Raw genomic sequence first — 26910 nt, 5'->3', positions numbered from 1 at the left:
TCTTAAATAAATGAATTATTAAATTACACGTTTGCAAAAAATCGTACTGGATTTGATGATTCTGTTCAGTTATATTCTTATGGTAGGAGAATTCCTTTCATAATGCCGACGTTGTTTTGAGGCCTACTTTTTTGCAATTAATCACAGATTTCTGCATCAATTTTTAACATAACCCCAATTATTATATACCGTTCGAAAGGTGATCGTATGTAGATGTTTTTCCTGAATAGTGCACGGTTTTTTCATATAAAACGTTTTTGAGAAAAATGAAGTCAAAGTTTTTGGAAAAAATTAGAAACTTGCTATTTCCTATGTTTGGGCCACAAAGTAAAATACTTGATATTATTTTTTTGGAATACAAATTAGCTTATTTAAAAGGAAATTTAACCTTCTTTTTAATGAGCTTATTAAAATAATTGTAGCTTTAATAGTTTGAGAAATATAGACAACTTTTTGCTAAAAAGTAGTAACACCTTGAAAAAACATAAAATTAAAAATATCTATAAAACGGAGCCGAATCGAGCCATAGTTTATATGGAATTTTTTGTTGCAAATGATGCCCAGAATCGCCTCCCGAAGTTACCGTAGTCTTATGCTGAACACCCTGTATATACAATAGGTAAATTAGAATGTGGATGAGATATATTGGTGCTTGAATAGCAGGAGGAGAGAAACTACCCAGCGGTAGGACTCTCTACAGGAAATCGATTAAGATGGTGATGGTCTTCAGACCTCAAGGTAGTTCCGGGTCTAGTGACGATTCAGTCGGCGTGGTGGATTTTCTGAGAAGGCGAGAGAGAGTACAAGAGGATTAGATCAAGTAGAGAGAGCGGTATGGAACTTGTGATATTCTGTCTTGGCGAGTTGGTGTACGAATAAGATGTTGAGGTAGCTGTGAAGAGTGAGGTTAGTCACCGTAGAAAGGAGCGTCAGCTATCGGTCGGCAGTAGTTTTGACTGAAATGTTTGTACTGTCCGTATGTTTGTAGGTTTGGCTGAACCTCATAGCTCTAGGCCGTAAGTCCACATCATTTTGAGGATAGTATAGTATATTAAACGTTTGAGTTCTATGGGCAATTTGGAACGTCGTCCAAGTAGTCGGTAAAGCAATACTTAGTGCATGAAAAGTGAAATTCCCTCACTTGTCCAATAATAGTTATTTATTTAACAAGTGTGGAAAGTAGTACTTTTCCTCACACGAGGCAGGGTTTGCACGCACGAGCGAGCGAAGCGAAAGTTATATAACCTTTTCAACTGTTATAATTAAAAATATCTAATTATTTATTAAAGTATTATTTTTATGTCTATATTCCTTTCAATTTTTATTTTATTTTTTAATATTCGTTTTTTAATTATTTAGTTACGTTAAATAAGCTTATTAAAGTTTTACAGAAAATATTTATGTTAATAACAAAACTTCTTATATCAAGGAAGCACAATAAAGTTTTTCCACTCACTAGTGAGGAAAGTGACACTAATGGGAATTTTTCCCCACTAGTGAAGTTGGGCATTACACAGCTGATTTTAATTGAGTAATGAAAACATTCCTACATGGTTGCAGAAAAAAATCTTTATTATTGCTTTTTTTAAGTGTTATTTTAAAAAGTTTCAATAAATAATGATTCTTCTAAAACATAAATTATCACGACTACATAAATGAGCTAGAAATCATTGCAAAAGTACTTGAAACAATTTAACTCTAGTAATTATGAAATTTGTATTATTGACTTCAATTTCTGACGCCGGATATTACGTAGTTTTGGTAGAATGAATCTCACTTTATTATACAGGTATGATAGCAGAAAAAGAAAATTTACGTATCAAATTTTGAATATAAAAAATTTATAAAAAAAAAAACAAAAAAAAAAGATAGTTAATATCTATTAAATATAATAAGTAAGTTATTGTAACTAATTTAGTAGTTAGGGTGTTAGGATGTTAAATGAGTCACAGCCCTTTAAGGTTTATTACTAACACCGTGCACACTTAGGAGGCTGTCTGCGTCTATTGCACATCCCCGGCAGTTCCCCGTAGGGTACAACAAGTGCCTCCAGCTGGAGCCTAGATCACTAAACTCTGCTATGCTTCATTTACTACACAACAGTTTTAATGTGTTTAAAAAAAAAAAACGGTCTACTGGTAGTTGCTCTCTTATGAATGAATTAAATGAAAAAAATTTAAAAAAGAAAAAAATAGATACATGAAGATGAAAAAAAGTTCAGAGTTAGGTCTCAGCGCTTTATTTTAATCTTCGAAAATTATAATATTATAAAATTCTCACTAACAATTACTTTAAATTAAAAAGGACACAATTTATAAGCACACATAGCTTCAAAATAATGCTTTCCTCTCATTAAATTCAGCCAAGTTTTGAATTTAAAGCATATCTTCCTCAAAATGTTTGAATTAAAAGAAACGAAACCAATTATTCTTGAACTAAACCTAGACAGGTGATTATTACGACAGAGAAATCGTAATTTTTCAAGTTACATGTGCTTCAAATTACTTACAAAACCTTACACGATGATTCATAGATAATAAAAGTTTCTGATAATCTTTTGGGATGTAAAAGAAACGAATTTTCGCTATAAAATAATAGTAATACGCGTAAAAATACAAATTAAGTTTAGTTATAAAGATATATGATTTAAAGAATAATGGAATATTACTTAAATATGAATTTGATTTCAGTAGGTTCTAAGAGAACAACGAGAATAAGAGCTTCCACGACTGTCAGAAAGAAGATGAAACTCTGTCTAGCTGTTCAGAAAAGAGATTAACATTTGCCAAGCTATTCAAGAAAGAGATGAAACTAAGTCAAGCTTATCAGAAAGGAGACAAAACTGTGCCAAGACTATCACGAAGGAGTTGAAATTTACCACGCTATTCAGAAAAGATGTTGACATTTTGCGAAGCTATTCAAGAAAGAGATGAAACTGTTCCAAGCTTATCAGAAAAGAGATGAAATAGTGCCAAGGCTATCAAATTAAAGATGAAACTCTGTTCAAGCTGTTCAGAAAATAGATAAAACTCTGTCCAAGATTATCGGGAAAGAGATGAAATAGTGCCGAGGCTATCAGATTAAAGATGAAACTCTGTTCAAGCTGTTCAGAAAACAGATAAAACTCAGTCCAAGCTTATCAGAAAAGAGATGAAATAGTGCCAAGGCTATCAGATTAAAGATGAAACTCTGTTCAAGCTGTTCAGAAAATAAATAAAACTCAGTCCAAGCTTATCAGAAAAGAGATGAAATAGTGCCAAGGCTATCAGATTAAAGATGAAACTCTGTTCAAGCTGTTCAGAAAATAGATAAAACTCAATCCAAGCTTATCAGAAAAGAGTGAAATAGTGCCAAGGCTATCAGATTAAAGATGAAACTCTGTTCAAGCTGTTCAGAAAATAGATAAAACTCAATCCAAGCTTATCGGGAATGAAATGAAAGCTATTCAGGAAAGAAATGAAACAGTGCCAGTTCTTTTTAGAAAATAGATGAATAGCAAGTGTTGAATCTCTTCAAACTTATCGAAAAAGGAGACAAATATTTGCGAAGCTATTCAAGAAAGAGATGAAACTGTTGCAAGCTTATCGGAAAGGAGATTATCCAAGGTTATCAGATAGAAGATGAAACTCGGTTCAAGCTTATCGGAAAGTTGATGAAACTTTGGCCAAACTATTCACGAAAGTGAAATGAAACTCTTGTCAAGTTATTCAGAAAAGAGTTGAAATTCAGTTAAACATTTTTCCTACAATTATACAAAGTAACTAGCCCGCAGCATCCGAAATAACGATCTCTCATTTTTTTGTGTTAATATGGGCACACGCAGATGTTAATTATTAACTTAATTGTTTTATTATAGTGTAACCTAGTAATGGCCATAGTTACAGCCTCCCCGTATGATTATTCGTAAAGCTTTAAATTAACTTTTAAATAAATAATATAATTGTTACTTTTAAGCACCTATCGCTACTAGCAGACATGATTGGAACTTCTGATTAATTAATTGTAATATTTATTTCACACCAGTACTTGAAACAATGGTTGTCTAGTTAAATTGATGTCCATCTTTTTCTAGCTCTCAACACCTTAGCTTCATAACAATCAATATCTAGAGCAGAATTCTTTAATAGTTCGGAAACTTCTTCATTCAGCGAGCGCCTAAAAATTCAATTATATAGAATGATTTCTAAGATCTGAATTCGTACTATATTATTACCATATGCTGCGTAAACCAGGTCAGTTTAAAAAACAGTTTATTTTAAGCTCATGAGTTAAAAACAATAAAAACAAATTCTTAAAGAGCTAAAAAATTGATGTCAAAAAACAAAGTGGCTCTTTGTTTGTTAATTTTATTTTTATTTTCTAGTTTTGATCTATCTAAAAGTATGATTTGATCATCTTATATTTGGCAATGAAAATGATTAGTTAGGAATATTTTTGTGTTTGTTATGAGTATCGTACAGCTGTATATAGATATACATCTCTTTTTCGTTTTAATATTTAGCGGAGGCGTAATTGTTGAATGTAGTGGTATCTGTAAGTAATATGTATGGTTCAACCTGCCTACATATGTGTATAATGTACACATACTTGCCTGAATGTATATATGTTGATGGAGACTGTTCGACATCTGCAACTCATGATGTTACTTTTTAACGAACCATTCTGTTTTTCTCGATACAGATATATGTATATATACATGGTCTCCCACACTCTCTTCAAGTTCAATACATCCGGTCGTTACAAACACACACACATATATATATATATATATATATAAACAAATACATACATTATATGAAACATGAAGGACAAATATAAAAATAATAATTTCAAAATTAATCCAATTTTTCATTAATATAATTCAGTTAAGAGTCTTCTATAAATAATCTGGCGTCAAAATCTGCATTACTTCCGTATATCCTACAGTTTGAAACTGTAATTTACTCTAAAAACGAAACGGAAACTCCTCCCCTCTAAAAATAAACCATAAAACGAATATTCGTGAAATAAAAAAATGATTTTAAAAAAAAATGGTACAAATTTACGAGGTATGTTCAAAAAATAAGGTGAATTTTCATTTTTCTTAAAAAATATTTATTTATTCATCGATTTTTATTTTGTCTCCTTCAAAGTAGTCCCCCTCAGATATAATACATAAGTGCCAGCGTTTTTTCCAATCCTCGGAACAGTTCTGATATGCACTTTTTGGTATGTCCTTGAGCTCTCTCAGCGATTCGGTTTTTATCTCCTCAATCGTCGCAAATCTCCGTCCTTTCATGGGTCTCTTCAATCATGGGAACAGGAAAAAGTCGCAGGGCGCCAAATCTGGTGAATACGGTGAATTCCCGGGTTCGAATCCAGCTGCTGACCCTTAGATTTTCTCTTCCTAGGAGCTTCTTACAGCTCACTGTCCGGTGATGGACAGTGTTGTCTGTAACGAGAGAACACTGTCCGGAGGCCGGCAGTGCACTGGAAAAAGCTCCGGGCGCTAATGACCTCAGCTGTTGATGCGCCAAAAAAAAAAACTGTTGAGTAAATTTTGTACGAATATATCAATAAATATTACTCAAAAGTATCCAAAACTTTGTGGCCATTTCCCTTTTTAAATTGCATTCCAAAGCTCATATATGGTTGAATCAGGCTTCTTGCTAATTCTATTTTAACAAAGCAAAGCAAATAAATTAAATGTAGGACTTCGAGGCGATTTAAGGCTGAAACTAAATTAAATTTCGAAACCAAACATTGCTAATCTTGCCATGCGTCATTAAGCATCATCCTTCTCATTGATTTATGTAAAAATTTGATTTTGTCAAAATAAAAATAAATCATTTAAGAAATACATGTTTCAAATTTTACAAATACAAGTTATTGTTTTTGGTGGCTGATTCATTAATCCAAAATGCAGAAGAAATATTGCCAATTATGTATGTACAGGACAGAAGATAGACCAACCTTAGATGTAAAAATATTGTTATTGTTAATAGCATAAGGTAATTAATCGTTTGAGAACTATTATTTTTATATCAAATTAATGTACAATAACATTCTGTTACTGTAACATATGTTCTACAGCACTGAAGATGACCTAGTCTTTAGGTCAAAAGCTTAGCAAAAATAGTAAACAATAATGACTGAAATTGGCCATATTCTTTCTTCTTTTAGGATTTTCGTATTATATAATTAGTAAACTTAGAAACTTATGGGCGGGTGTTGGTCTAGTGGTCAAGAGCGTGGCTTTGTGTGTGGGGGATCACTGGTTCGAATCCCGCGTATGGCTACTTTTTATTTGTTAGAAAAAATTGTTTTCAAAGTATGAGCTTCCACCCTCGGTCCTCGACACCTAATTACTAGTTGGATGTTGAGCCTCGCCTGAAAAAAATTGGCGATTACTCTACTTTCTACTTTTTAATTAGTAAACGGTAATTTAAAGTAACCGTGATTGCCACACATTGGGAAATAAGCGACCTTACAGGTACATTCAACCTAAAGGCATCACTGTACACTACCTTATGGTTTCTGTTCCTTAAAGTTTAAGCCTTTCATCGGCTGAAAGAGAAAAATCTCCCCCCCAAAAAATTCTAGATCCTCCCAAAACAGCGAGAGTTAGGGTAAATGTCTCCTACCTTTGGTTAGGAAACCAAAACAGTTAAACTCTCAGGATAAGAAGGTTTGGAGACGCCATTACTGTGAAGGGGAGGAATTAAATCTCAAAATCTGTTCATTTTATGGCACTTTTAGTCGAAAAAAATTTTTGATTTTCTTTTAAAAGTGCCCTTAAACAAAATTTTCTGAAAAAAACAAAATTTCAAATAATAATTATAAATCAGAAATGGGGATTAGTTATGCGTTTAGTGTATTGGATTCCCACGCGGAAGTCCCGGGTTCGAATCTAGCTGCTGGCGCTTAAGTTGGTCTGTAACGAGAGAACATTGTCCGGAAGTCGGTAGTGCAATGTAAAAAAGCTTAGGGGGGCGATAACCTCAGATGTTGCGCGCCTTAACTCTTTGAGGCACACGATTTTAAAGAATATAAAAGCCCTAGTTGCACACAATTTCTTTTATTATAAAAAAAAATGGTAATAAACATTCATTTCCATTATTTTCCATATTTAATCATCCCTCTCAAATAATCATCACTCTCGAAATACGAAAAAAAGAAGAGAAAAAATTAATACCATTTCAATAGTCCTTTTTGAGTGTGGGACACTGGTATTGTATAAGACCACTATGCAACTAATGCTTTATATGGTGTTCATTCAAACACAACTTTTTACCAAAACAAAGCGGAACTTTGCAGACAGTACAGCACTGTCCTTCAGCGCACTGTTCCTTGAAATGTTTAAGTTCCATGTTTTGATCCAATTTTTTATAAACAATATATGAATTAACAACAGCTGCATCCAAATAATAGAACAGCATGCGGTGCCACCATTTTTTACTATCGATCAAGTTTATAATAAATATAAAAATTATTTCATTTATTTTCGCATTTACCATTGGTGCACAGCACTGCCAACTGAATGGAGAACTTTAAATAACATATTAAGCTGTGTGTATGAATAACTTCAACTTTTCGAGGTGGGTTAAAATATATCCCAGCATGCAGCAAAAGCTAAGCAAAAAGTGGGACAGTTTTTAACCCACCTGGCCGCAAAGAGTTAAATCATTAAAAATAAATAAATAAAAACAAAATTATAAATCAACTTTAATGATTTAAATAAGGAGCTGCTATTCAAAATTTACCAATGAGTTGATAAAAATTTATATTTACTACATCACCTCTAAAAAACTATAATTTTAATCAAACATTTAATTGTTGATTTCCTAACAGAATTAGGGCTTGATTAAATTAGTCTACTAGATTAACTCATTAACTTCAACTGCAATCACTGCCTCCTGTACTGTAATTTTTATTCATTTAAAAATGAATTTGTAAGTCAGCGTTTTGGGAGCGCAAAAATTTAGACTAAGCAGCCTTTTTTTAGATAATAAATTAAAATAAATACAATACGTCCTTATTTACGAAGTTCTGGGACAGTTTATTGATAACCTTCCTTTTTTTTCAACTAATAACAATATGTCTTCGAATATGGAAATTTACAATATTTAATGTATACTTGGTTTGAAATATTTATTATTCAGTATACAGAAAATCTTCGTTGACATCAACAAACACGTCATTGGTATCATCATCCTCACGTTCAGTTGACGTTTCTTCTTTTGCATTCTCTGAAAATTTCTCTATTGTAAACATATAGTAATAACAGAAAACACAGTCAATAAATTACAAAATAAATGGCAAAAAAAGAAACCATATTGGAATTCTACAAAATGTCTCCTTTAAATGGAACAAACAAAGAAAAAGATAAAGTTCAATGCCAACTATATAATAGAATGAAGACGATCGCACCACAGAAAAGTATACTATGTTATAATACAGTAATATTATGTTTTGTAATGTACACAAGAAAAGTGTAGTATGTTATAATACAGCAATAATATGTTTTGTAAGGTAGATATGCATTTTTGTTAGTGTGTAAATATGCGATGTCACAGATATAAACACAGTAGGTATTTATGTTATTCCACTGTATAATACATACAATTCACAATTTGTTTATTGTGTGTTTATTGCGTGCATGTATTCGCTTTTGAATATATTATGGTTATATATATATAATACATTTTTATATACAGAAATTAAAACTGTCCGGTAGGACAGTTGTATAAGGATTGATCGTCAAAAAGTGCACGAAAAAGCGTAACGTTAAAAAACACCCAACTTTGACAATTTTTTTCTCTTTTTCTATAAAAGATAAAATTCCCAAATTTTCTTTAAAATATAGGGCAAACCCTCCTTTATAACTGTAATTTTTTTGCAACCCCCCAGACCTAATAGATTTTGAGAAAAAAGTTGCCGAAAATGAGCAAAAACGGCATTTTCAGAAATTGTTGTTGTTCTTCTTCTTCTTCTTCTTGTTGTTGTTGTTACCTTTTTTGTAAACTACGTAGCGCCTAAACGCGAGAACCGATTTTCATGAATGAGGTGACATTCAATTCGGAATTTTATGTAGATGTGCCTTTTGGGGGTCTCGACGCTGTACACCGAATTAGAGAGGAGTTAGCCCCCTTAATGTAAGGCCCCCTTCAAAATTATTATTACTAATTACTCTGTAAATCATAGCCCGATTTTGATAAAATTTGGTAGGATGATAGAGTTAGGGCTCCCCTACGTAACATTAAAGCGGCGATCTGCTCTTACACTAGTTAAGGGGAAGTATAGCAATCGTTTCAAATTATCGACAAGTGAACTGATTTTCATGAATGAAGTGTCATTCGAATCGAAATTTTGTACAGATTTGCACTTTAAAAGTCTCGTCGCTACGCCTCATATGGAGGGGAGTTTGCCCCACCCAAGTAAGGCCGTTTCTAAAACTATTATTACCAATATTTCTATAACGCTTTGTCCGATTTTGATAAAATTTAGCACGAAGAAGTGATTAAAGCTCCTCTACATGGCTGTGAAGTGCCATCATGCTCTTACACCTACTAAGAGGAAGTACTGAAATCGTTAAAATTATCATTGGGTGAACCTATTTACATTAATGAATTGTCGTTCGATTCAAAATCTTTGCCTCTTTGCCTTTTAGGGAGAAGTACTGTAATCGCCCGTTTATTTTTCTTACTCCTCTTAAAAGGAAGGTCTGAAATCGCAGTTTAAATTTGCTTTTTACGTACAAATACCTTCCTATTTTATATAAAAAGGCTTTCTCAAAAAAATTGTTATTGAGGATGGTTTGGGGACCGCAACTATAATCATTCTTTAAAAAGATCTCTCCAGTGGTAGTTACGGTTCCTACTTAACACCTTATCAGGTTATAATGTTAGAATTGCTTATTCCAAATTTAAAAAAAACAGTAAAGCAGATATGTAACTTAGCAAAATAGACAAAAATGAAAATCTATCCAAAAGGTACAAAAATCTCCTTAACAAAAACTTACAGTTTAAAAAGTTAAGTATAAGGGTTGATTAAACGCCAAAAGGTACACAAATCAGCAAGTACCCAACATTTCATTCAAGCTTAGTTGATATAATTTAAGTAATTTTGCTGCATTAACTTTTCCTTCACATTTTTTAGAATTTATTAGATGTCACAGAACCTTATGCTGGCCATTTTCATCTACAAAAAATTTGTTGAAGTAGCACTGTAGATTGACTGTAATATCTATTAATCTATAATAATCAAACTATTAATTACAGGTTAAAAAGAAAACGTTATAAAAAATAAAAAAAATTACGAGGCTACAAAATTTAAAAACTTTTTTAAAAAAATGCTTACACCAACATACATCAATGATTTCCATTATTTTATTTTTAATAAAAATCGTCTGTTTAAGTTCATTCTTCGATTAAAGTAATTGTTACTTTATGTAGTAGTCAAACGTTTATAATAATAGGTAATAATTATCTGGCTTTATAGAAAATAATATAGTTTTCTTCAATCACACTCTCAATGTAGCTGTTCTTCTCACAATGTTATAATATGTTATGTAATATAAAATAAATAAGTATTGCATACTTTTAGGACAGATAATTATTCCAGTATTTTACTGTAAGTAAAATTAAATTACAATTGAGAAATGAATAATTGTTGAATAATCTACTTGTTATTAACTGTGTGTTATTTGTGCTCACGAATATTTCGGTTAGACGAATTCAAGTCTGAAATATTGTTTTAAATCCTCCGTGATTCAAATTTAAACAGTAGCCGACTCTAACTTTGTCTTTTTCTACTTTAACATGCATGTATAAGATGTGACAACTTCAGAATAAAGGGCATATTAAAGATAAATCAGAAGAATAATAATTATTTGGAATAGAGTTAAAATAAAGTACCTATTTAAAAACGAAGATATAATATACATTTTATCATAATTATAACCAAATAATATTATGAACGAACTGGCCAGCATAAGGGTCTGTGACATCTAATAAATTCTAAAAAATGTGAAGGAAAAGTTAATGCAGCAAAATTACTTAAATTATATCAACTAAGCTTGAATGAAATGTTGGGTACTTGCTGATTTGTGTACCTTTTGGCGTTTAATCAACCCTTATACTTAACTTTTTAAACTGTAAGTTTTTGTTAAGGAGATAGTATATAAATATGTAAACATAAGCATGTATATATTCTTAGATAACATCCACGTAAATAAACTATGTTCCCAGCTTAAGTTTAATATTTCATTCTGACAAACATTAAAATGTATATATAATATAGATAATTTTAAGTGCAACTGGTGTAATACGAATTTTTTGTTTGTATAATTTCTAGGCGCCACGATAGCCGAGCGGTTAGAGGCGAGAACTGCAAAGTTAATAGTATTGCAGTGGCTGGGTTCGATTCCCGGTCTTTAGGCCTTAGATTTTATTTAATGCTTTAATATGAGAACTTTTGTTTGAACTCGCATTTTTGGGTAAGCGTGGTAGATACGAATCCCCACAGAAGAGCCACTTTTGTGTGTATTGTACAGTAATGTGAGTTATCTATTTTAAAGAAAGGTCAAAAAAGAAACTATTGTATACGGTGACATTTCAGGTTAGCTCAGTTACCACAAAGGCTTCGATTCCGAATTATCAAATTTTAACTTACCGCATTTTCCGTTTTTGACTAATGCTTATAAAGTACACACAAACCTATTGGTAAAAACAGATTTTCGAAATGAAAATAAAAGGATATTGTTTGGTGGAAACTCAAAATCAATATGGATCACAACGCCTCTTTTTACGGCCTCCATCCAGAAAGACCATAGTGTCGTCCACAGAAATGGGACAAAAGCCATCTGCGCTAAAAAAATAAAATTAAAAAAAAAAAAATTAAAATCAACTAACGTTTAGTAAGATCTCCATGTGAACTAATGGCATTATCAGCATCTTTCGGACTTCTTGGTTTATATTCTGCACTAACGTTATCTACAACGGATTTAGCTCGCAACAATATGTTCTCAATTTCTTCTTTAGATATATCTACACCAATTCTCGCCATAGCTTCTTGCCATTCTTCTACGGTCAAGCTTTCACCATTACCATAATCAACTTTTATCTGTAAGCATGGCATTATATTTGATTTTTGCCACAGAGTAACGGAAAAAGAGTACATGTATTTATTTGGATTTATATTAAACGGTATTTAAAAAACATCGCATTTATATAAGAAACATCGGAAACATTATTTCATCGCATTTCTCCACTTTTCATTTATGTAGTTAATCGATTTATGCAGTGAACTGGTTCATTTAGCAAGTAACGTACAAAATAGTGAATGAAAACATTTTAATTTACCACTGTATATCACTAATGATTGAAATATGAACCAATTATTGCAACTGTTTTTTGTATTAAAACTGTCCGGTAGGACAGTTGTATAAGGGTTGATCGTCAAAAACTGCACGAAAAGCGTTGAAAAACACCCAACTTTGACAATTTTTTTCTCTTTTTCTATAAAAGATAGAATTCCCAAATTTTCTTTAAAATAAAGGGCAAATCCTCCTTTGTAACTGTAATTTTTTTTTGAAACAACATCGATTAAATAGATTTCGAGAAATACGTTGCTGAAAATGGGCAAAAACGGCATTTTCAGAAAATGTTCTTGTTCTTCTTGTTACCCTTTTTTGTAAACAACGTAGCGCCTAAACGCTTGAACCGATTTTCATGAATGAGATGTCATTCGATTCGGAATTTTATGTAGATGTGCCTTTTGGGGTTCTCGACGCTGTACATCAAATGGGGGAGGAGTTAGCACCATATATGTGAAGCCCCCTCCAAAATTATTATTGCTAATAACTTAGTAAATCTTAGCCCAATTTTGATAAAATTTGGCAGGATGATAGGGTTAGGGCTCCCCTACGTAACATTAAAGCGACGATCTGCCCTTACACTAGTTAAGGGGAAGTATAGCAATCGTTTCAAATTATCAACAATTGAACCGATTTTCATGAATGATTTAATAATATGAATGCAATTAACGTTAATTACATGTAATTGAAAGCAGAAGAAGACTTAAAACAAAAGCTTCAACTAGTGCAGTTATTTTGAAGAAGTAGCTGTGATGTTAGACCAAAAATCAGAAATGTTGAAGTTGGTATTCCAACCTTCCATTATTTCAGAAATAAAAAAGAAAATGAAGTATTTTAAAAACTTAATTACTAAATCTAATCAATTATCTATTAAGACGATCATTAAGGCTGTGGCGACTAAGAACAAAACACCAAATTATACATGCCAAAGTTAATGATCAAGTTTGCTAGCAATTATCAAATAAAATATCCACTGCCTAGACACAAGGGAACCAAATTAATTTATCATTTTTTTTTTTGCTTTTTTATCCAAATTAAAGATCAACCCCAAATTAGAAAATCAAATTACCTGCCGTAGAGCAGACGGTGAAGGCATAGTGATCAAATCTAAGAAGACCCTATAATGAATTGGCTCATTATGTGGAACGCCTAGGTCACTCAATGCTGAATCTATTTCCTCGTCAGTGAACCTAAAAAAATAATTCAAAATTTAGAAGTAAGATTTTTTATTCAGTTTTTTCTATTCTCTATCTATGATTTCCACTCTGGCAAGAAAGCTTCTAAATATAGCTTCATCAAGTCTTTTAAAGTTTTCTGTATTTAAGTCCTTAAAAGTATGGTAGATATCAATATCGATAATAAGTAAACTTACCTTTCGCCGAGAGCCTTACTAACAATATTTTTCAATGACTCCATAGTAATATATTCAGATCCATCTGGTGCTAATAATTTTAATAATTTTGGATTGATTTGCTTTTCATCATGGCAAAAGTCACATGCTTCATTGAGGTCTAATAATTCTTCTTCGCACATCTCTTCATAGATCTCCGTATCTTCTAGCTTCTGATCATAACTTCCACAAGATTCTGGTTTCTTACTGCCTGAACTATCTTCCATCTTTTTGCTTTAGCTATTCGAATTTTTTCCCTCCAAAAGCTTATTTTAAATTTAAACAAATTATTGTAATAAATATTTCATGCTGTGTTTCGATTTAGTCTTATTGCAGTGTTGAAATTCAATTTAAAAAAAATTAAATGGTATCCATTAATAATAATTAATCATGTGATTTTATTATTTTACATCATCTGAAATCTCTTTGATGTGTTGCCAAATCCCAATCAGAATCTTATATGCAGACAAAGTACAATATACAGGGTGATCCATTTAAAACGCACCAATCGCTAATAACTTTTTAGGAAAGCGGAAATCCGAAAAAACTCACGAAGTAAACTATATGTTTTTTTTGGACTAGTTTTCAAATTTTCCACCCCCGATACTGTATCTTCATTTTTGGCAGAGTTACGGCCAAAAAACTGATCAAAATTATATAAGGACCACTGGTTTTGACAATGATTACGAAAACTACATAAAAATTAGTGAAAAATGACGTTGACCCCGTTTCGATATCCCTAATATTTGTTGAGATATTTAAGATCAAAGTTACAATTATACCTGATCGTGATCGGTTTTCAATGGTCCAACAGAAATACAGGTTTTGGGAGGTCCTCTGTCTGCAGAAAATGTTATTTGTGACGCAAAGAACAAAAATAATGAAATTGAAGATTTTAAAGATTGTAGAGTAATGTAATGGTTATGGGTGTGTTAGATTAATTTGTTTTAACATCAAATGAAAGCAATTATCACATCATTTTAATGTACCCCGTATTCAAGACTTATTGACCTATGATTACGGTAAGAATCTCTTGCCAGTGTATTGGTCTAGTGGTCCAGAGCGTGGCTTTGTAAGTGGAAGTTAACCAGTCGAATACCGCGTATGACTACTTTTTATTAAAAAAGATGTATTGCTATGTATGATTTACTTGACAATTATTCGACTTTTCTGGGCTTAAGAAGCTGAACTTTGGGATCCATCCATGGCTTACAAATCCCGGTGTATCCAATCATGCCAATCCCAAATCATCTACCAAACTTTCTGAAATCCCTAAGTGTCACCTGAAGCGCACGTGGCCTTCAGAAGTGTTATCTCATTCAATAAATGCAAATTTTAACCAGTAACTCGAGTTTTATACTTTTTAAATTGTTTTCAATTTCTGTACACTTATTTCGTATTTTCCGTTTTTTGACTGCTGTCATTATTTTAATGAATATTTAATATTTGGTTAGTAAAAAAAAAAAGATAGGAGAACGTCTAGATGTTAAGAAAACGTCCACCTGGGACAACTTGGAGACAGACAATGGAGGCTATAGGTGAAACAAAGAAGAAGGTTATGCTGAGGTCCAAGTTGTTACGTGATAACAGAAAATTAGGTTTTCATTTAAATTACATTTCCATTTGTTTGTATCACCTATAGATAACGTAAATAATTAAATATTACTTTAAAAACAAGTTTAATAAAAGAAATTTGAGATAAGGGATTAGCTATCTTGTATTCCTAAGCAGAGATCCCGGGTTCGAAATCCAGTTGCTGACCTTTAGATTTTTCTCTTTCTAGAAGCTTCTTACAGCTCACTGATCGGTGATTGGACCAGTGTTGTCTGTAACAAGAGAACACTGTCCGGAGACCGGCAGTGAACTGAAAAAAGCTCAGGGCACCAATAACCTCAGATGTTGAACGTGCCTTAAATTAAAAAATAAGTCTAAAATTAACCAAAAGAAGAACATCTAAAAATGTTATATTACGTATTTTAGAATTTTATAGAATTCAAAGAGATTTGTATGGTTAACCTAAGCGAGAAGATAAATGTTTCCCGTTTAGAGAAAAAGAGAAAAAAAAAATAGATGCTCTGAAGAGAAGTAAGGAGAGAGAGATTTCTTAAGGTGAGAAGGCAAAACTGTTCCCACACCCATTGATCACGGACTGCCCTCCTGCGGGGAGAGATGGTCCAAGCTACAAAGATTAAACACAAAGCTACTCAGTTAGTAGGACCAACAGACAAACCTAGCATGCTAGTGTACCATAGTTCTGTTGTAGCGGCAGATCATTCTGTATAAAAAGGTGAAAAGAAATAGAAAGATTGACTTGGGAGGAGGCGAAGTGAGAGAGTGTATAAAATACATAAGTGAAGAGATCCTGTTTGGCTCAATCAGTATATCTTGTTATCTAAACACCGAGCCGAGCAAGAGTGGAAGAAAAACAAAACAACCAAAAACTATAATAATTTTAGGCCAAAGTAAACCTGGGAACTTGAACCCTGAGGCTAGGCAGGCTTGCCCCTAGTCCATGGTCTGGAATTGAAGAATGTTTTGGGGAGGCTGCATACAAAGAGAGAGAGAGAGAAAGACTTTGCGAATGTGAGATTTTTAGTACATGCGCACGATCCACTACTCTGGATCTCATATTGGCCTAATTATGGATGTTCATTATATCGTAACACTCATTTGCGTAGAATGCTTCAGAGTTGAGGGCGAGTGATGGTCTAGTGGTCAAGAGAGTGGCTTTATGTGTGAGAGATCACCGGTTCGCATCTTGCATATAGCCACTAACTTTTTATTTGTAAGAAAAAATTGTTTAAAATGCACTATGAACTTCCACCTCAGTCCACGATACCTAACTGGTAGTTGGACGTTAAGCCTCACCTGAAAAAATGGGCGATTACTTTACTTATACTTTATAGAATGCGTTTGAGTCTAATTTTCCTAGCCTAATTTCTCAAAATTCTAATTCACAAATTTTCTACAAATTCCGAAACTTTGAGTCCATATTTAATGCTTAGTACTTTTGAAGGAATCTATCCACAGAAGTATCTCTATTACCAAATTTGAGGGGTAAAATGTTTGCAGTAAAAGTTGTAGGTAATATCATTTTTTGAAAAAAAAAAATCATTTCATGAAGTCGCCACGATAGCCGAGCGGTTAGAGGCCAGGCTCGCAAAGCATGAAAAGAAGTATTGTGGTACTCTTTCGTTAGTTTCCAAGTCACGCTAGGCTTTTGGATTTTACTCGATATGAGAAATTTATAGTAAAATATGTTTTTCTAGATGCCTCTGTCCACAATGCTTAATTTAAAATTGGTAAACCCTGCCTAAAAAACAAAATTGACATTACTTTACTTTTTTTTCTCCATTTTATTCACTAAACAATTCAAATTTTTGGTGCTGTTTGCTGATAAAAAACTCTTAAGGTTTAAAATTCTGTTCGATAAAGTGCCTGCTCTTCCAGGTAAATCGATTTCTATCAAGTTGGGAAAACAAGTTCGATTTTCTCATTCGATATTTATGGTAAGCCAGTATTTATTTATTAGAATATTTAACAAAATGCAAAACATTACAAAAGAAAGCAAAAGTAAAGAAATAAAATTAAAATTAAAGACATACACTTGGTCGATACCATCAGCGGGGTTGTTGTTAGTTAACTAATTCCGGAAAACATTTTTTAGTTATAATAAAATATTTTTATTTATTTATTTCAAAAAAGTTGATTTAAAATTTTGAATATCTGAACAATTATTATATATTATACGAGGGTCGTTTGAAAAGTCCGTACAAAGTCAGAGAGATAGCACTACTGGCGTGTATCGAGGTTATGTTTAGTTAGTAGCATCTCTTGGAAGAACACACACCAAGTTTCAGCCAGATCGGTCTATTTCTTTGTGTTTGGCATTCGTTTGAATCGAGGAAGTCGAGTGATTTTCAAAAAATGGACGAAAAAGAATTTCGTGTGTTGATTAAACACTACTTTATGAAAGGCAAAACGCCTCAGGAGACTAAAGAGAAGCTTGATAAACATTATGGTGACTCTGCACCTTCGATTAGAAGAGTTTATAAGTGGTTTCAAAATTTTCGGAGTGGCCATATGGGCACAAGTGACGCTGAACGTTCTGGACGCCCTGTTGAGGTTACTACTCCAGTAATCATTGATAAAATCCATGATATGGTGATGGATGACAAAAGAGTGAAGGTGCGTGAGATTGCTAGTGCTGTGGGCATCTCGAATGAACGGGTACATAATATTTTGCATCAACATTTGGACATGACAAAGCTATCCGCAAGATGGGTGCCGCGATTGCTCACGCTTGACCAAAAACGAAATCGTGTGAAGTGTTGCAAGGACGGTTTGCAGCGTTCCAGAAAAATCCGCAAGACTGTAAGCGTCGTTTCGTCACTGTGGATGAAACATGGATACATCACTACACTCCTGAGACCAAAGAACAATCTAAACAATGGGTTACCAAGGGGGAATCTGCGCCAAAAAAGGCGAAGACCGTTCCTTCGGCCGGAAAGATTATGGCGACTGTCTTTTGGGATTCGCAAGGAATAATCCTCATCGACTATCTGGAAAAGGGTAAAACTATTACAGGTGCATATCATTCATCGTTATTGGACCGTTTGAAAACCGAGCTGCAAGAAAAACGCCCACGATTGGCCCACAAAAAAGTCCTTTTCCATCACGACAACGCACCAGCTCACACCTCAGCAGTTGTTGTCGCAAAATTAATGGAAATAGGGTTCCAACTCGTTTCACATCCCCCCTATTCTCCAGACTTGGCTCCCTCGGACTACTATTTGTTCCCCAATATGAAGAAATGGCTGGCGGGAAAAAGATTTTATTCAAACGAGGAGGTGATTGCAGAAACGAATGGCTATTTTTCAGACTTGGACAAATCCTATTATTCGGAAGGGATCAACAAACTAGAGCAGCGTTTGACGAAGTGTATAAGCCTAAAAGGAGACTATGTTGAAAAATAAAAAAGGTTTACCCCAAAAAATTAAGTAGATTTTATTTTTGCACGGACTTTTCAAACGACCCTCGTATTTACATTTTTGTAATTACCAACTAACATTTTCAAATAATTTGTAAAAAGTAATTATTGAAATAGATAAGATATTATGTGGATACACAAGCATATTTACAAAAATTAATTAATGGAGTCCACTTATTGTAACCATTCAGAAAATTTATCATATTCCTGTATGGTAAGGTTTTTTTTAAAGAAATATTTTAGATGGCCCTCTCCCAATCTGGTACACTCTGCAAGGAAATTGTATAAACCCACTGTCACAAACATTGGTAAGCCTGTAAAATATACAGCAAACAGTAATGGCGTTCTAGATTAAACCCTAACTTTAAAGCTGACATAGAATTTCTCTAAAAAAATCTTTACGAACGAAGTTATTTATCTAAGTTTGTGTAATTAGCTCTCTAGATTAGAAACATAAAAAGAAATAAGCGTTCTACAAGTATGACGAATAAAAATCAACGATGTTATCCAAAATGGCGAACTCAACCACAATTTTTGTTAACAAAAGAGACGTTACCCAGCAAATGCAGGTTATATGATTAAAGAGAAATATTTAAGTCATTTAAGGATATATCATCATACCTAAGTACTTATGTCATCTGGAAAGTCCCTCAAATGATACAATAATAACAATTTATATGTATATACTACAACAATGGAATTGTTTGTCGTATAATTATTTAATGCTAAATAAAAAATAAAAAATATATACTATGTAGGCGGGTAAAAAACTTCTTTTGAACATGTGCTTGAATCGTGTTCAGTTTCTTTGTAGATCTTGTTAAAGATGCGTTTGTGTAATCAAGATAAATGGTAGTCTTCATTTCTTTAAATTTCTGTTTTTGATGTTTTACAATGTTCTCCCGGCAAATTTCCAACTATTTTGCACTATTTACTTGATAATAGTCAAGGGATATGAACTTGTAGAAAGCCATTACTCGTTTTATTCTTTATTATTACTATTAATTTATTTGATGAATTTTATTATGGCAGGAATGGGCCTCAAGTAATTTAGCTTGGTTTGTAGAAGAACGAGAAGAGAATTTATCCAGTGGTAGCACTCCCCTGTAAGAGATTTTATAATTTCAGAGTACATAGAATCATTTTATCAAAACACGAGCCCATTGTTGCTTAAAACGTCTCAGAAGTTAGCCGGAAATAAATCGTTAAGACTGAATCCGATCAGGCAACAAGAAATATGAAATAAATCAGCGATATTATCGAGCCCTGAGGAGCTAAACACATTTTCTACAAATCCAGAAATCGTTTGAGGAGAATTTAGAGTTCTGATTATGGATTGAATGTAAGGTATTTTACAAGTCCCTTTTGGAACTTCGTGTATCTTTCCATCCGTTTGTGGAGGAATGAGTTAGGTCTGTTTTTATTGTATTCAAATTTAAATACATCATCCTCATTCAACTTTTCCAAAATGGCGCAACAGTTACTAAAGTAATCTCATCTTGAATAGCCACAATATTAAGGGCCAATCTTACGCAACTCGCTTATTAATTCTTTTCGCTCTAAATACAAATTTGCTTACAACGCAAATACTAATATTCTAAGTCATTTCCGTTAGCAATTCTGTTTTTTTACATTTGGTTGAGTTCAAGATACAAGTTTTTTATTGTGTTGTCAGGCTACACACGGTTTTTCGAACTGGGGATCTCTCACTTACAAAGCAACTTTCGCGACCATTACACCAACATCTTCCCCTGAATCCGTTAGTAATTGATCATGCTACCAATGGGCAAAGAACTATGGTTTTTTTCCAGTCTTCGCCCTTGGTTTTCTGTTGCCAATAACCTCCATACCGCATGGATTATTCTATTTCAAGGGTGGAAAAGACTCCAGCATGCCTTTCTCTCAGCTAAACTCTGTGAAAGGAAGCCTGAACACATATTTAAAAGGTTGTCATCCTAATTTGTGTGGCTATGGTACAACAAAGAAAAGTAGTTTTTGAGAGAAGATAGATTAGGTACCACAGTTGATGCGTCCGAAAAACAAAAATCTATTTACAATGATAGTTTTGGTTTTCGACCGTTGTTATTTGATGATTTTGGGGAATATTGAGGTGCGCTCAATAAAATCACAAACAAATTTTGTTTCATCTCACCAACGTTTCGGTAATTACCTTCTTCAGGGTACTGTAAAATTTGCGCAGTTTAATGTTAAGCTACATCATCATAACTACGTCAACAGTTATGATGTGCAACAGTTATGATGATGTAGCTTAACATTAAACTCCACAAATTTTACAATAACCTGAAGAAGGTTATATACGATTTACCGAAACGTTGGTATGAAGCAAGAAATGTATTCGTGAATTATTGATCGCACCTCAATATTCCCCAAAAATCAAAAATATATTCTAATTAAACCGCCGAAGGTGAAAGATATTTAATAATTAGGTATCAACTAAGTTTGATAACAAACCTCAGATATATTTTGTAATCAATATTAAAAATTTGAAGAGGCGGTAATGAACTCACTGAAAATGAAAACATATGCCACCGATATAAAACTGTCAAGTAGACGAAATTAGAGAGTGATAAATAGGGAACGGATTCGTATGTATTTACATATTTTTTTTCTAGGTAATTTACAGACGTTTTTCAACTAGAAGTATTCACACTGACACTTTTTAAGCCGTTTGAGTCTACTTTTATTTCACATATTTCCACATATTTGGATGTTATCGCATATTTATATATATTTGATTAAAATAAATAAATATTTCTACATATTTAATCAAAATATGTACATATTTTTTCATATTTTTCATTTTGGGCATATTTTCATTATTGGGAGGTGGTTGACAGGAACTGTGAACCACAGACTGTAGGGATCTTTTAGTCGTTACAAGTCCATCTTACGCCCAGATCGTCGTCACTTTACGTTCCAACATTTGAAATTTCATGTGGTTGCAAACAATTTCGAAGAGTGAAGTTTTCAAAATTGAAAATTTAACACATCTTTTTATAAATAGTAAAAATGTTCTTTTCTTGTATAAATAATTATAACTTGCCCCCCCCCCAAAAAAAAATTCCATTTTCATAAAAAAAAAAATGTCCATTTTACTTAAATATTCCAGAAAATATTTTAAGAAAATCACATATTTTCCACATAATTGACGAAAATAAATGCATATTTTAATTAAATATTTGGCATTTTTAAATACATAAAAATCCGTTCCTTAGATCACGTAAGTACAAAGGAATCTAATCAGAATGATGCAGGGAAAAAGACCATGCTTTTTGGATCGCCTCACCACAAAATTTACTTAAAAACGAATTTATGGCTGCCAGCAAAGTTCTGATCAACGTTTGGTTTGGAGTATTGGGAAAAATCCATTTAATTGGATGAATTCAGTGTCAAAATTGGTAACCAAGTAGTTGTGGAAGCTTAGTTACCTTTGTTCAAAAGTAAAAAACCATAAAATTTAACTCCGGAACAAGAATACTCAGAAAAGAAGTGATAAAAATTAAAAAGGTAACAAAATAACCTCATTATTTTGGTCGTTATCCAGAAGTAAGGTCTTTGGGAGGAACTTGGTGAGGACAGGTTGGGCTTTACCCCGAAAAGAAGGTGCATTACTGCATTTTATGTCATTTACTTCTTTTCTGCCTTGCGCTAAGTGGGGAGAACAATTCATCCAAGCAAGCCCAATCGAATTTATATTTGACCAAAAATAATACCTTTCATTTTTTTGTCTCACATCCTTTCAAATGGTCGATTCTATCCCATCAAAGACCTAACTTGGATTTATTGGGAATAAAAAGTGCCATGAATCAACTCGCTTGTGATGGACAGGGGAAATATTAAAAATGTATCAGCAGGTTGCATTCATTAAGAATTTGAAAGGCCTTTTTTTTGGAGAATTAAAAAAGAAAAGTAGTCTTTACTGACGTGAGCTTTATTGACTTGATTTTATTAGGGTAAACCCTAATATTAAGAATTATGGAATAACTATGAAAGAAATTATCAAAACGAAACTATAATAAAAAGATGGTTGTGAATCTATTTCTTAGTTTGGACCAATTGTCTGCAGAAATAAGAACGTTTGCTTTTTTTTAAAAAAAGAATTGTCTAACGTGTTATCTACTTATAAATAGGTGACTAGATATTTGAGAACAATGTGTCACGCAATTCTCTTTGGTTAGCCCGTAGAGCGCGCCGGCAATGAAGAAGTCGGCCTCCTTTTAGACTAGGAGAAGAAGAAGAAGAAGAAGAAGGTAAATGGTTGAAGAATTTCTACGTGTATGTCTGTAGGTTTGTGGGTATCTAGGGAGAAGCGCGCCGTGCGGGTGGGCCCCAGAATGGAGTCGGCTAGACAGTGCGGTGTGGTAAATTGGCCACAGAAAGATCTCCTAAGGTAGTTCCTCCACCTCCTCACCCAAGAGAGTAAACCAGCCAGCTTTGTGCAGAGAGAAGCGCTGGTTTTAAGCTGTCTACAGCGCCACAGTAAAATGTTGGTTAGCCTAAGGCCCCCCTCATCCAACCCCACCCCGATACCTCTGGAATTCCTTTAGTCTTGAACGCTTTTAGTCTTGTACCGCGCAGTGGACTAGAGAACTTCTTTCAGTGCTAAGATTATATTACTGGGCTAACACAGAGGTGGGGACCATAGTCACGATTCCTTTTCGTTCCATAACCTTGCTCTCTCCACACAATGTTGGTATAATCATAGGAACTGTCTGTATATCTATATATTTAGATAGCCACTGCCAACTTGAGCGCGGCGCGCTACAGTTCACACAAACGCCACCACTGACATGCCTGATTTAATTTGCTGATATTTATTTCTCAACCGTAATTATATATTTTATCATACAGTATTTCATACTGATTAAACATCGTATTAAATTACTAATAAATACAAACTTCATTCATTTAAACCATGGAGAATTCTAAATCTCGTTTTTTATTTTTGTCTCTCTCGGCGTTGAAAACCACAGACTCTTAACATGTTTTTGAGGTCATAAAATTAATTTACAACTAATGCATTTTTCTAAAACGCTTTTATGTTCTACATTTCAAAGGTCAATGTATCTATTTTCATTCAAATAAAAACATAACCTGGAATTATAAATTAAACAATTTAACTTCTAATTGTCTACCAAACTGTTCGCTTTGCACTGAATTTAATTCCAAATTTTTCCGACACTTCAACTCGCTCGTACACAATCTTTTCTCGAATCCTCGCGGAAGTCTGAAGCCTAGATGGCCTGACCACATGTTTAAAAAGGGCATCCTTCAATGTCGTCACTTCATCGATATCCTGAGTTAGCCGACTGGATGACCCTTTCAATTTTATTTGTTATCAATAGAAAGTTTTCTGGACTTCTGGCGTAGTTCACCAGTGAGAGAATTAAAAAACGGCGAAACAGGTAAAGAATATTTGTGCCGAGGAAAATTCTGGAGTCCATAAAGGACAAGCATAAGGATGAACCTGGAAAGATTACCAATGAGTAGATGGGTGGAAAAAAGCGAAAGATTGAAATGGATGATAATGGTGGGGATGAAATTGAGTAGTTGATTAGATTGAGGAGAAGATGATGATAGTGAAAGATTGAGGTGAAACATGGAGGTTTTAGGTTGAAACGGATGATAAAGATGATGATGAAATTGAGTAGTTCATTAGATTGAGGAGATGATGATAATAGCGAAAGATTGAGAAGAAACATGGAGGTTTTAGGTTGAAACGGATGATAAAAATGATGATTAAATTGAGTAGTTGATTAGATTGAGGAGATGATGATGAAAAAGTAAAGTAAAGTAAAGTAATCGCCTTTTTCAGGCGGGGCTTAACGTCCACCTACCAATTAGGTGTCGTGGACGGAGGCGACTAGCAAACATACTTTATTGTAAATTTCTTTTATTAACCATTAAATAAAATCCAAGGCCTAAGACCAGGAATCGAACCCAGTACCACAATACATATTACCTTTACTGGTCTCGCCTCTAACCGTTCGGCTACCGTGGCGCCTGAGGTGATGATGATATGGCATGGAATGGACTAAAGGAAAATCAGCCAAAATATCGTGCAACAACGCGTGAATTGTTAATAGGACAAAGCCTTGAATATAAATCAAGTTCACATCTTTGAAATGGAATGTCTGTATGGTTAGAGTCATTTCCGGAATCGTATCCAAAAACTGAATAATCCATACTGTTATCAAACTATTACTTCAAATTGTTTGATTCCAACTAAAACATTATTGCCAGGTGCTCAGATAACTTAACGAAATAACAAATTTAATAACTCCCCTATTTTTTTCATTTTTGAGTTATGCTGCCAAAAAAACCCACACACACAACAATTTGTAAAAGAAAATAACTTTTTCGAAGGAATTTAATGAGTTAATTTAAGGTGAAAAAGAATCTAACTCAGAAATCTGAACGATTCTCTTAGAAGAGATAAGAAAAAATGTACGTAGTGAACGAATCATAGAATACGAGCTTTTCTTTACAAAAAAAATATTTCCCAGGTAGGTCCTTGAACGTGCCACTAGAGAGAGAAACCATAGTGTAGTTACTAGCCGTAAAAAAAACATTACACTACAGTAACCGCTAACACTAACGTAATGAGTGCACATTGAGTTATTACTATTACTACTGTAGTGGCCATCAAGCGAACAGAGGTACTCTACTGTGAAAACTGGGTAGTTTTATTCACGCTCGAGTAAACTTGAATTACGTAACAGTAGTGTACAGTAAGTAGTACATAAAAAATGTACGTTACTTCTATCGTACTTTAACCAGATTTTTCTTCGTCTAATGACTTCGTTTTTTACCCAGCTTCTAAGCTCTAAGTGTATCGCTGAGTTCATAAAAAAAATATTGCAGAAAGAACAAAATTTTGGTTAGGTCTGCAGTGCTGGATATTATTGCTGATTTTATCTGTCATTGCACGCCCGTTAATTTTGCATTCCTGGCGGATTTCGAAAAGAGAAGAGAGCCGGCAGTATTGGACAGGATAAGTTCACAAGGATCCCGTGCTAGCCTCTCATGAAGCACTACCCAGATCTAATGTTGGCCACAAATTAAAGTTTGAGAGTGCTTTAAGGATGATATATATACTTCTCTAGCGCCGGTAATAAGCCTAGGCTTTCTGTAAAAAATACCAGGAATATCCAAAAACCACCCAGATTCTCTCAGGAAACCCTCAAACTGGGATGACCACTTCTTAGCCCTTAACACGGTTTCACTTTTTTTTTTTTTTTTATTTTTACTTTATTTCTGCAACTGTACATATATACAACAAGCAAAATTGATGTGTGAATAATGTACATATAAATAAATATATATACAAATTGGCATGAGCGATGTGAACGGCGACCATCCAGTGATGGGAGCCGCTAGTTCGCCAAGAAGGCAATCTTACACAGCAGCCATCCTAGGAGGCCGCCGTTCTGCACTTAAATGATCGCGCGGCCACCTCCGCTTTAGTCTTCGATGAGGATTTGAAGGAAGTGTTCTTGAGGATAGGTCACGGATTAGGGGATTAAAATGGAAGGATAGTTTGGAATGAAATTTTGTGTAGCGGGATTGGGCTAGGTCAGAGACAAATGGTATGTTTAAATCGGAATGGATAGTATGGTTGGAGACATAGAAAGGAGCATTGAGGATGGTTCTCAGGATTTTGGATTGTAGGGTTTGAAGACGGTTAAGGTTGGATCGTTTAGCAGTACCGTAAAGTTCAATTCCGTATGTCCATATTGGGGCTATCAGGGCAGTGTAGAGTCTCTTTTTGTTCAGTAAAGTAAGTTTAGAGCGTTTGTCAAGTAGTCGTTTCAACATTTTGTACCTGAAGTTGCAGTCAGTTCGTTTGAGTCTAGTATGAGGGTTCCACGTTAGTCGTTTGTCTAGATGTAGGCCAAGGTATCGTACTTGGTTCGCAGGGGGGATAGGAATGTTATTCAGGTAAAGAGAAGGGAGTGTTTTTTTGTTTAGGGTGAAGACTACATGTTTAGATTTGGGTTCATTTACCTTAATCCTCCATTGCCGAAGCCAGGGTTCGAGGATGTGAAGATGGGATTGCAGGGTTCGTGTTGCCACGACAGGATCTATGTTTGGAGAAAGGATTGCCGTGTCATCGGCATAGGTAAGGGTGATAGTGTATGGGTGAGTTGGTAG

General features: G+C 33.8%; 1 protein-coding gene across 2 annotated transcripts; it reads right to left on the bottom strand.

Annotated features, from left to right (window-relative positions):
• Positions 1 to 3910: 3910 nt before the first annotated feature.
• Positions 3911 to 14161, bottom strand: LOC141460109 (uncharacterized). 2 transcript variants are annotated; one of them, XM_074139784.1, is made up of 4 exons: positions 13728 to 14161; positions 13425 to 13545; positions 11892 to 12102; positions 3911 to 4155 (listed from the first exon to the last, which is right to left on the bottom strand). In XM_074139784.1, the coding sequence occupies exons 1-4, from the start codon at positions 13970 to 13972 to the stop codon at positions 4145 to 4147; spliced, it is 588 nt and encodes a 195-aa protein (XP_073995885.1). In that variant the 5' UTR covers positions 13973 to 14161; the 3' UTR covers positions 3911 to 4144. The 2 variants fall into 2 exon arrangements, with proteins under 2 accessions (XP_073995885.1, XP_073995884.1); XM_074139783.1 differs by lacking the exon at positions 3911 to 4155 and adding an exon at positions 8015 to 8228 and having other exon boundaries at positions 13728 to 14150.
• Positions 14162 to 26910: the final 12749 nt, after the last annotated feature.

This window comes from Rhodnius prolixus, unplaced genomic scaffold (assembly GCF_049639745.1).
Source record: "Rhodnius prolixus isolate KJV_2025 unplaced genomic scaffold, Rpr scaffold_6, whole genome shotgun sequence".
Lineage (NCBI taxonomy): Eukaryota > Metazoa > Arthropoda > Insecta > Hemiptera > Reduviidae > Rhodnius > Rhodnius prolixus.
Note: the sequence above shows the minus strand (reverse complement) of the source record. Positions and strands in the feature narration are given on the sequence as shown.

What these genes read in the sequence shown, in the direction of transcription:
- LOC141460109 (XM_074139783.1), bottom strand. Translation starts at nt 13,972, where the DNA reads ATGGAAGATAGTTCAGGCAGTAAGAAACCAGAATCTTGTGGAAGTTAT. An exon ending in AGTAAGGCTCTCGGCGAAAG is followed by an intron (nt 13,546 to 13,727) that starts GTAAGTTTACTT and finishes TTATTTTTTTAG; the next exon opens with GTTCACTGACGAGGAAATAG. An exon ending in CACCGTCTGCTCTACGGCAG is followed by an intron (nt 12,103 to 13,424) that starts GTAATTTGATTT and finishes CCATGCTTACAG; the next exon opens with ATAAAAGTTGATTATGGTAA.